Raw genomic sequence first — 10800 nt, 5'->3', positions numbered from 1 at the left:
GTGCGGGTGACACGTAAAAGCACCCACTACACTCTCTGAGTGGTTGGCGTTAGGAAGGGCATCCAGCTGTAGAAACTCTGCCAAATCAGACTGGAGCCTGGTGTTGCCATCCGGTTTCACCAGTCCTCAGTCAAATCGTCCAACCCATGCTAGCATGGAAAGCGGACGTTAAACGATGATGATGATGATGATGATGATATATATATATATATATACTTTATTTAAAAGCAGCAGAAATATAACAAAAGACTGTTATTCTGAGTTTCACGTTCCCGTTCTTTTACTTATTTCAGTCAATTTACCTGTGGCCATGCTGGATCACCACTTTTAGTCAAACAAGCTGACCACAGGACTTATTCTTTGTAGCCCTAGTACTTATTCCATCAGTCCCTTTTGCTGAACTGCTAAATTACGGGGATGTAAATACACCAACATCGGCTGTCAAACGATGGTGGGGGAAAAACACAGACACACAAATATATACGTACACACACACACACACACACATATATATGCAACGGGATTCTTTCAGTTTCCATCTGCCAAATACACTCACAAGGCTTTGGTTGGCCCAAGGCTAGAGGAGTAGGACTGAACCCAGAAGCATGTGGTTGGGAAGCACACAGCCAAACCTGCACCTATATATATATATATATATATATATATATATATATATATATATATACACCACACAGCCACGCCTGCACTTATATATATACACATACATACATACACACATATTGTGTATCATATAACATATATGCACACTGTTAGAAGGCATAAAGCTGCAGTATTGTCTAAGATAAAATCTCATCATAAACTTGTGTTATAAAAATAATAAATGTTGGAGTGACATGAATATCATCACTGCAATGACTCACAAGAACAACAGATATGTTTTGCCTCTGTTGAGGCTTGTTAGTGCCATACACTCAATGAGAAGTAAGGTACAGCTGTGCAGTTCTTGTCGTGGACCTCAATGGCTACTCACATCTAGTAGAAGGGGAGAGAAAGTGAAAATGAACAGTAGGAGTTGCAAGAGCTAGATAATGATGATAAGCTGGCTAGGTGGCCCCATAAGGAACAAGGTGAGCTGAAGAATTGGTTTGCAAGATTGTATGGGAAGGAGAATGAGGAGATGGGGAGACAGACTGCCAAAATGAGGCGGGTAGAAGGATGGAAGAGCAAGGAGCCATGAGTTAGGGGAAAATAGAGGAACACAGAAGAAAGTTGAGGAGAGGGTGAGCAATGAGAGCAGCAAAGATAAAACAGTTGTCAGCAGGGAATGAGGGGGCATGAGAGAGGAATGACATGTTGGGTGGTCTGCAGCAGCTAAGGTTGTGAGGGAGAAGAGGCAAGCCAAATGTATGAGAGGAGGGATGAATCACTGTAACACAGCATTTCCAGAAGTTTTGCTGACAAGAGCAGATCTTTTTGAGAACCTCATATTGACAGAGATCCCAGTCCTTTTCATCTCCTCTGCCCAGTTTTACATTCAACATCTTTATATTAACTCTTTCATGCACACTCACAAAGCATATCTAACAGAACATGCTCCTTTCATTTCTTTCCATTTTCTCAAGTCCTCTGTGTCCAAGGCCCATGTTTCCCTACCATGCAGCATTGCAGTTCTAACAGAAACATCATCATACAATCTACCCTTCACTCTGAGGGAAAAGATATTTCTTGTTAGTAGTAGTAGTAGTAGTAGCTCCCTGAATTTTCTTCAATCAGTTCTCTCTCTCTCTCTAGCTACTACACTTTCAGAGCAACTACTTCCTTTGCTAACTATGTCTCCTAGATAACAAAAGCTATGAACTACTTATAGTGAGCCATCTGAGCATTTAAGAGACTTGATTTCTGATGTGCTTATACAAACTGCTCCAAACCATCTACCATGTATGAAGCTTACATTTTTGAATAGTCAGCCAGTGACTCCACTACATCTTTTGTATGTATACAAATTAAATTAAATAAATTTACAGGAAAATTTAGAGAATGAGCAATTTAGTGTGTAAGTCTGACATTTATGTTAGAAAGACAAAAGAAAATATCTCTTCAAGTATATGAGGGGGTGCTGAAGAGTTCTTGGCTTTGGGTAAAAGAAAATAGAGGAGGATCAGTTAGTTGTGATTTTATTCAACATATTCCCCTCTCAGATTCACACACTTATTGCAGCAGTCCTTCAGTTTTTTTAAGCCCTGTAAAAAGAACTCATAAGGTTGGGCCTCCAACTAGGCCTTTTGTGATACCCTTAAAGCCAGGAACTTTTCAGTACCACCATCACCACCCCTTATATACTTTTCTATGTTTATTACAATTCAGATGATTTTATTCTTTTTGAATCTTGTGAAAATGGCTCTGTCTTTAGTGTAGAAGCATAGGTAGGCTTCATTATATCAAAGAATAAAGGTAATAAGAAAATATGTAGGATGACAGTATGGAACAAAAATAACAAAGAATGAAAATAAAAGAGTATCAAAAACAGCAAAATAGAATAAATACAGAGAATATTTAGAATATACCTCAATAGGAATTGTGTTGTTATCTTTAGTTGGTGTTCGTCTTTTAATGTGAATTAGTTGTAGACGTTGTTTAAGGAACTTTTGCACTGTCCAAGAGCCAACAATATCATCACATAAAGGGCTCACTAAAAGCTGCAAACAATGTTTTAACTGTTCGTAAGGACCAAATTCACTAGGAAATACTTTCTCATGCCAGAAAGGTTTCAAGCCAGCAATATTTTTTCTTAGCTGGAAAATACCCATTTGTGTGTTGTTTATAGATCCTACTTTCATTTGTTCCAGCCACAGAGTAATATTGTTCTTGAAGTGGGAAACTTTAGGTAAAGAGCAAGGGCTATCTCGCATTTTGATCAAATCTTTCTGACGTTTTTCCTCAGTCTCTTTTGCAATAATTTTTGCCTTAGTAAAAACATTTAGACTACTGTGTCCAGGAAGAATCTTGAAATATTTCTCCTGTTCTGTATCATAGTAATATCCTGCAAGTTGTAGGATTCTGTTAAGGATCAATACAGGAAAAATGCAAAGAACAAAACTTAAAAATTGAGTGCTTATTGAGAAATTCAAAGAGTGAAGCATTGTCAATCAATAATTGCAATAGTTTAGTGAAAATTACTATGCGTGTGCTATAAACAACCTCCATGAATCTCTGTAACAAGTGGTATTAAGCAAACATGAATAAAGTAGAGAATATGAGTGATCAGTATGGTCTATTTAAAGATCAGAAATACGGAACTTGTGTTGGTTAAATTTAAAAGAATTCACAATATTTTTTTAGTGACTGATTTAATAAAAGGACATAATTAAATCCTGGCAAGAAGTGCCATGTAAATTATATTACTATAAACACATGAAGAAATCAACTGAATAATAAACAGTATGCTTGCTCAAATAATAATGGTTTCCAATTTTGATATATGGCCAGCGATTTGGGGGAGGGGGTAAGTTGATTACGCTGACCCCAGGGCTCAACAGTTACTAATTTTATTGATCCTAGTGGGATTTGAACTCAGAATGTAAAGACGGGCAAAATACTGCTAAGCATTTTGTTCAGTATGCTAATGATTCTACCAGAACAACAATAATGATCATACTAATGATTTCAAATTTTGGTACAAGGCCAGCAGTTTTCTGGGGCGGGGGTTAAGTCAATTACATCGACCCTAGTGCTCAACTGGTACTTATTTTATTGACCCTGAAAGGCAAATTCGACCTCAGCAGAATTTGAACTCAGAACATAAAGCATTTCACCTGGCATGCTAACTATTTTCTACTAAAGGCATAACGCCTGAAATTTTGAGGGGGGGGGGCAGACGATTACATCGACCCCCACTCTTTCACTGGTACTTAATTTATCGACCCTGAAAGGATGAAAGGAAAAGTCAGCAGCGGCGGAATTTGAACTGAGAACGTAGCGACGGGCGTGCTAACGATTCTGCCAGCTTGCAGTCTTATTAATAATAATAACTTACAAGTTAGATCTTGCTCTCTAGTGTCAAAAAGGCTAACTCCATAGCAAAATAGAACAAGAATTAAAGTATTATGAAAGGTCCATATAAAGTCCATCCCAACAGTTGGTATTGTTCTGGATCTTTAAAAAAACATCCATTATTCTTGTAAGTCAACTTCAAAAGAACTAAAACAACTCGGATAACAGTAAGAGTGGATAATGTTTATATTGATAGAATGATTAAGACACTTCAAATAAGGATTAAAGCAAGATAATTGTTCTCTATCTTCCAAGTTAAAACCACGAACATTATCGAGGAAGCCTCCTCATGATCACATGACTTGTTAAAAATAGTAGCCATATGTACCTCAAATCAGACCCTACAGTATTAAAAGAGGGAAGAGAACGTTGGTCAGTGTATTCCTAGATATTTCTTTCAAAGACATTGTAAAATACAAAATTGGAAAAAAACAACCTTTCCGAAGAATTACACATCAAAAATACAGGCAAAAGAGAAGTAGAGATTTCTTAAACATATCTAAACGAGAAACACTGAAAATTTTCTTGACAAAAACAAAAAACGTGAAATAAATAAGCATGGCTTAATTATCTTGAACAATTCACATTTCCTGGACTACAACAGAAGTCGAAAATAATGAACACATTTTTTGACAGATTGTCGGAAATTAGTGAATCGTACAAGTGAAATTAATTATATGGCATCATTTCGATATTAGTATCAGCATTTATAACACATTTCAGAAGAATGCCAATTATTTTCGGAATTGTAAAGATTTAAAGAGAACATACACTCAAAAAGGATATCAAGTTCTTTATGGTCATTTGATTTTGAGGCCGAGCCGTAAGATGTCGAAGGAACTTCATCTGTGTGATTCCTTTCGGTGTAGTCGTCTTTCGGTTTGTTGTTAAAATAGGATTTCCAATGCTTTTTGTTTGGAGGAAATTTTCGTTTCCTTCCTTTCGAGAAGTATTTACACGACATTTCAGGATCTATTGATGGACCATTCTTCGGTTTCTTACTGAGCTTACTCCCAAACTTCTGTGAATGTATACCAGAGGTAACTTGTGTGTTTGCCGTGTCGTTATGCGGAGTAGATTTGGAAGTAGAGGGACTAGGTGAGAAAGTAGATGCACGTTGGCCAGAAGAAGCATTGTCATAACTTACTGACATGGTTGCAGAAGAAGGATATTCATTTTCCTTTTTCCCCCACTTTCCCTTTTTCCTTCCTCGAAAATCAGACATATTCAAAACACCAATATATAATTAAACTTTACGTAAGTTTTAATTATATTGATGTCTTGCTGAAAAAAAAAGCGTCCCCCATTATCCGAGGCTTTCACTTTACTTGTTTTCCAAATTAAAGAGCTTCGCAACACCTGAAAATTAATCCGTTTCCTTCTTCAATACAATATGTCCTAAATTATTTTCTTTGTGTTTAATCCATCCACTTACTATTAATCTACATGCAGCACTTTACGCTTTTATTCATTAACTATTTGTGTACATTTATACTCACATATGTATGTGTGTAAATAAATATATGTCTTTACAATAAAACTTTCAATCAAACATTTATGAGATACTTATTTTGTATTACACCGGTTAACAACACGCGTGTCGCTAACATCTAAATATTTAGTAAGTTAATTTACTTCAAAATTTCCAATTACATGTTCAGTTGTAATTAATTCTTACTTTCTTCATTTTCGATAATTATATTAATAATATTTTAATGGGCTTTATATATTTTTATTTGCGTTGAAAAGTAATTGAATCATAAATCGGAGTGATCTTATGGCTTGATGTAATATCTGATTCTAACATTTGTGTAAATATTGTTGTATTTTAAATGATTATACATTTTATGATTGTATTATAATTTAGAATTGGCGAGATCGCCTTAGAATTCACTGGAGAAAGGTCAAACTCATCGATTTAATTTGTAATCACTATTTGTTGCTTTATGAAAATGTTTTGCGATATCAGGAAGAGCATATCGCACATGTTAAGACAACTCGTACTAAGCTGATGAGTAGGCCTTTACTCAGTTACTCGGTCTGCTAGAAATAGAAGCTAAATATCTCACAGCTACACCCTACTGTTTTAATACATGAAGCACAGTTTTAGATGTACCCTGTTTGAAAAAAAAAAGTTTATTACGACTAGAAAATTAATCATAGGTTTGATCAAGACCGCCATGGATTTACACAGCAAATACATACATACATTTACGTGTGTGTGGAAAGAGAGAGAGAGAGAGATTGTATAGATCTTATATATATTAACTGAAGGTAGTCTATAGATCTTATATATATTAACTGAAGGTAGTCTATAGATCTTATATATATTAACAGAAGGTAGTCAGAATCTAGATAAATACTATTTGTATAATAAATAGTATTCATCCAAATTCTGACTACATTCTTTATAACTTGCAATACTAAGGACCCCTTCTCTACTATCTTACTTCAGTAAGATAGTAGAGAAGGGATGTAATGATTTTAGGTTGGATGGTGGCAGTTGTTATGGTGTAACGAAAGAACAGATTGATAGGTGTGAGTGGGTAGTAGAGGATAGTGTAACAAAGTGGACACTATTGGGGGAGGGATTATGAATGGGACGGAAAACGGAGAAGGGATTAGTGAGAAGGTTGGGGATAGAGTTAAGGGTGATAAGGAGGATTGTGTATTAGCAAGAACACCAAACTCAGCCTATTATTGAAAAGATTATACAAGCTGCTGCTTGTATCGAATTTTGAAGTTTTTCAGTCAGTCTTTGGGTCTTGGTGAAGACATTTTAAGTTTTAAATAATTCAATTTTCAGAAAAGACTTTTTGTAGTTAAAACTTTATGGATAAAAAGACAGAAAATAGTAAAACTATGTATTTGATTTATTGCATTGTTTGGTTGTCTGTTCTGTTTTAAATGATTTTCTCATAACACAACACAGTGCTTTGACTGTCTCTCATACATTTTGAGTTTTGTCATCAACATTTAACGTCCATTTTCCAAGCTATTATGGTTTGAACGGTTTGACAGGAACTGGCATGGTCAGAGACCACACTGGGTTCCATAGCTTGGTTTCTATGGCTGTATACCCTTTCAAATGCCAACCACTTCACAGAATGTACTATGTCCTTTTTTACGTGGCACCATCATCAGTGCTTTTATGTAGTACCAACATCAGTGCTTTCTACATGGCACCAGCACCCACACCAATGCTTTTTACATGGCACTTTGGTTTTAGGATCTCAATTGGGCAGGTCTTCTTGTGTACTGCAATGTGCCACATAACTAGGTCATATATGAAGGGCATCCAGCTGTAGAAACTCTGCCAAATTAGACTGGAGCCTGGTGTTGCCATCCGGTTTCACCAGTCCTCAGTCAAATCGTCCAACCCATGCTAGCATGGAAAGCGGACGTTAAACGATGATGATGATGATATATATAAACACACATTTAGATACTTCCCAAGAATATACATGTATTTGCTCACAAATCTATTTGTTTTACAGGAATGGTTAAAAGAAAGCAAACCAAATGCACAGCAGTGAAAGCTGACAGTAGTGAAGATGAAGTAAAATCTGGTATTTACTTTACAATTACTATTTGCTAAAAATTAAATATTTTTCTGCATAATTCTTCAGTTTTATGTGTGTGTTTAGAAACACAAAAGCTTTGGTAAGTTATAGTTGAATGATAAACACTTTTATAAAAGCATAAACCCCATAGAAATTGTCTTTTGTTAGATTTAATCTTTTTGGTTGAACATTTTAAGAATAGTTTAAATTTTCTGTTTTTTCATTTTGTTTCTTTAATAATTTGACTACCATATTTTGGTAGTAACATGGATGCCAACACAGGAAAAATTACAGAAAACTGGTAGAAGTGCAGGCATGGTTGTGTGGTTAAGAAGCTAGATTCCCAACCACATGGTTCGAGGTTCAGTTCCACTGCATGGCACCTTGAGTGTCTGGGAATGTTATGAACACCTCAACTTCTGATATATCCATCCCCTCCCTATAAATACAAAACTTAGTACCTTTCCAAAAAACAAAAATCTCTATTCATCTTTAGATAAGTATATACATTTTTTTATTTCTTCCTTGGCAGAGATAGAATATGTGTTTAGTGAAAGTAATGGAGAAGACGCAAGTGATGAAGATTCTGAAGCTGAAGAAGAGAAAGTTGTAAAAAAGAAAAAGAAGACATTAAAGAAAAGTGTTGATGAGGAATCTGGTTCAAATGAAGACGAAATTTCTCCAAGTAAAAAGAAAAAGACAAAAACAAAGAAAGCTATTTCCAAAACACAAAAGGATGCGGATGGTGGTGATGGTGACGATGATGATGATGAAATTGTTGGTTTTGCAGATGCTATTTCAAGAATTTTAGAAAGGACTCAGATTCCTGTTGGCAAGAAACATACAATTCTTGCTAAAGGTAAAACAGACAAAGAAATTCAGAGACATAAACTCGAAAAATTGTTGGAATCAAATCCCGAAGCAGTCAAAGAGGAAATTCCAGATTCTAAGGATCATAAAGAAAAACTGAAAGAGGTTTGTCATGCGAATTTTATTTTCTTGTTTTTTTCTTATCTTCTTTCTTGTTGTGATTCCATATATAACTGAGTAAGAAATTTATTAAATATATGTAGCTCTGTCTTAAGAAGTTTGCTCCTCAACCATGTGATATCAGGTTTAGTCCTCCCACTGCACAGCACTTTGCACTTTGAACAAGTGTCTTCTGCTACAGCTCTGGGCCCACCAAAGCCTTGTGAGTGAATTTGCTTGATGGAAACTGTAAGGAACCTGTTGGATATATGTAAAAATATATGTGTGCATTTGTGTATACCAGTATTTCTCAACCTTTTTACCTTTGCATAACCCTTAAAATAAATTACATGTCTCAAGGAACCCCTGCACGAAAAAATTATGTTTTTCTCATATTTTTTTCATTGTAGTTCACATGTTTGATATCATATATTTATATACAGGCATATCTCACCCTACGTTGTTAATTGGTTCCAGGAGACACACCTTAAGTCGAATTAACTTGTCTCTAGGCTAGGCTAGGCTGCATTTACTTGTCTCTAGGCTAAACTGATAATAACTATTCCCAGTTCTGTACTTTATTTATGAAGGCATTTTCAATGATACATGGTTTTTTAAAAACCATGTGTGCTAAAATCTTGTCCTTATTATGTACAATCATCGATACAGTTGCCTGGCTCATCCCAAAAGATTGTGCAATTGCTACTACTTTTTCACCTTTTTCATGACGTTTTATCATAGCCAGTTTATCTTCCAGCATTATAGCAATGACATTTAGCACTTTCAATATGAATTTCCTTAGGGACCATGGGGGCAAAAAAATAAAGTCACAAATGAATGAGAATGAGAAACTAGCTGATAAACAGACGTAAACAAATCTGAATTCAAAACAATCATGGGAATCAGGAGTGACAACGACGTCTAATAGCAGATATTGGAACTACAGTGCAATATGAGCTCTGAAAGATCGATAAATAAAACAACACAGCTGATTTCATGATTTCGTTCACTAAGCTACACTACTTTATGGTGTTTATCTTAACATTTACTGTACATATTTTAATCTGACTTTATATGCTTTTATTCTTATTTATTGTACAGTAACATGATTTTATGTGCTTTTAACGGTTTTCTAGTGATTTTACAATTCTAGTATTTGTGGCGGACAGACGTAAAGTTGAGTGAAATGACTTGACTTGATTTTTATTTTTCCATGGTTGTTATATTTTTTTGATAACATAATAGGTTAGATTGGATGATGTCAGTATTACAATCATGAAATTAGCATTAGCTTATCTTAATCTTTCTTACGGAACCCCGGTTGAGAAAAACTGGTGTACACCCTTGTCTAGATATAACATGATGGTTGTAAATCACTATCATCATCATCATCATCATCATCATCATAGAAGCAAGGCTGTTTGTTTCCAGTCTTCTTTGAAAAACATGTCTGGTCATGGGAAAATATTTTTTTGCATGAAAAGAATGGTGAGGATTGACAACAGGAAGGGCATCCAGCTGTAGAATATCTGCCTCTACAAATTCCATCTGACCCATGCAAGCATGGAAATATAAACATCAAATGATGACGTTTACTTTATTTAAAACATTAAACCCATAAATTTTAGATATTTCTTGGTTTTATTTTTTCTCTTTCCTTTTAATTCATTTTGCTGTTTTTCTCTTTTTTTTTTTCATTTTTTGTTTTTCTCTTTTCTTATCCAGAAGAAAATGAAACTTCTTTTAGCCAGAACAAAGCCTAATGTCCTTGAGATAAATAAAGAACGCCAATTGAAAGCAGTAGCTACACAGTAAGTTTTGTTTTCCTGTTTTGTATTTCATTGTATGCCTGAAGGAGAAAGTTCTGAATATTTGAAAATACAGTCATAGGCACAGATGTAGTTGTGTGGTTAAGAAGCATGCTTCCCAACCATTTGGACTTGGGTTCATACCCATTGCATGGCGCATTGGACAAGTGTCTTCTACTGTAGCCTCAGGCTGCCCAAAGCTTTGTGAGTGAATTTTGTAGACTGAAACTGAAAGAAGCCTGTCATGTATGTGTGTGTATATATATATAATATCGATGGTGGTGTGTTTACGTCCCCGAAACTTAGCGGTTCGGCAAAAGAGAACGATAGAATAAGTACTAGGCTTCCAAAGAATAAGTCCTGGGGTTGATTTGCTCGACTAAAGGTGGTGCTCCAGCATGGCCGCAGTCAAATGACTGAAACAAGTAAAAGAGTAAAGAGTATATATT

General features: G+C 35.4%; 2 protein-coding genes across 2 annotated transcripts in view; one reads left to right on the top strand and one right to left on the bottom strand.

Moving 5' to 3' along the window:
* The window catches only part of LOC106875738 (DDB1- and CUL4-associated factor 4), a 12864-nt gene extending 7511 nt beyond the window's left edge, over positions 1 to 5353 (bottom strand). Inside the window, exons 1-2 of the mRNA XM_014923986.2 lie at positions 4798 to 5353; positions 2526 to 3010 (exon numbers count right to left, since the gene is read on the bottom strand). Of these exons, the coding sequence (XP_014779472.1) occupies positions 2526 to 3010; positions 4798 to 5236 (924 nt within the window). The 5' untranslated portion in view covers positions 5237 to 5353. The remainder of the gene's footprint in view (positions 1 to 2525; positions 3011 to 4797) is intronic.
* A 148-nt stretch (positions 5354 to 5501) lies between these two features.
* LOC106875739 (RRP15-like protein) overlaps positions 5502 to 10800 on the top strand; it is an 8069-nt gene continuing 2770 nt past the window's right edge. Inside the window, exons 1-4 of the mRNA XM_014923987.2 lie at positions 5502 to 5632; positions 7509 to 7580; positions 8107 to 8549; positions 10269 to 10354. Of these exons, the coding sequence (XP_014779473.1) occupies positions 7511 to 7580; positions 8107 to 8549; positions 10269 to 10354 (599 nt within the window). The 5' untranslated portion in view covers positions 5502 to 5632; positions 7509 to 7510. The remainder of the gene's footprint in view (positions 5633 to 7508; positions 7581 to 8106; positions 8550 to 10268; positions 10355 to 10800) is intronic.

Source organism: Octopus bimaculoides, chromosome 11 (genome assembly GCF_001194135.2).
Source record: "Octopus bimaculoides isolate UCB-OBI-ISO-001 chromosome 11, ASM119413v2, whole genome shotgun sequence".
Lineage (NCBI taxonomy): Eukaryota > Metazoa > Mollusca > Cephalopoda > Octopoda > Octopodidae > Octopus > Octopus bimaculoides.
This window is presented reverse-complemented; position numbering and strand designations above follow the sequence as displayed.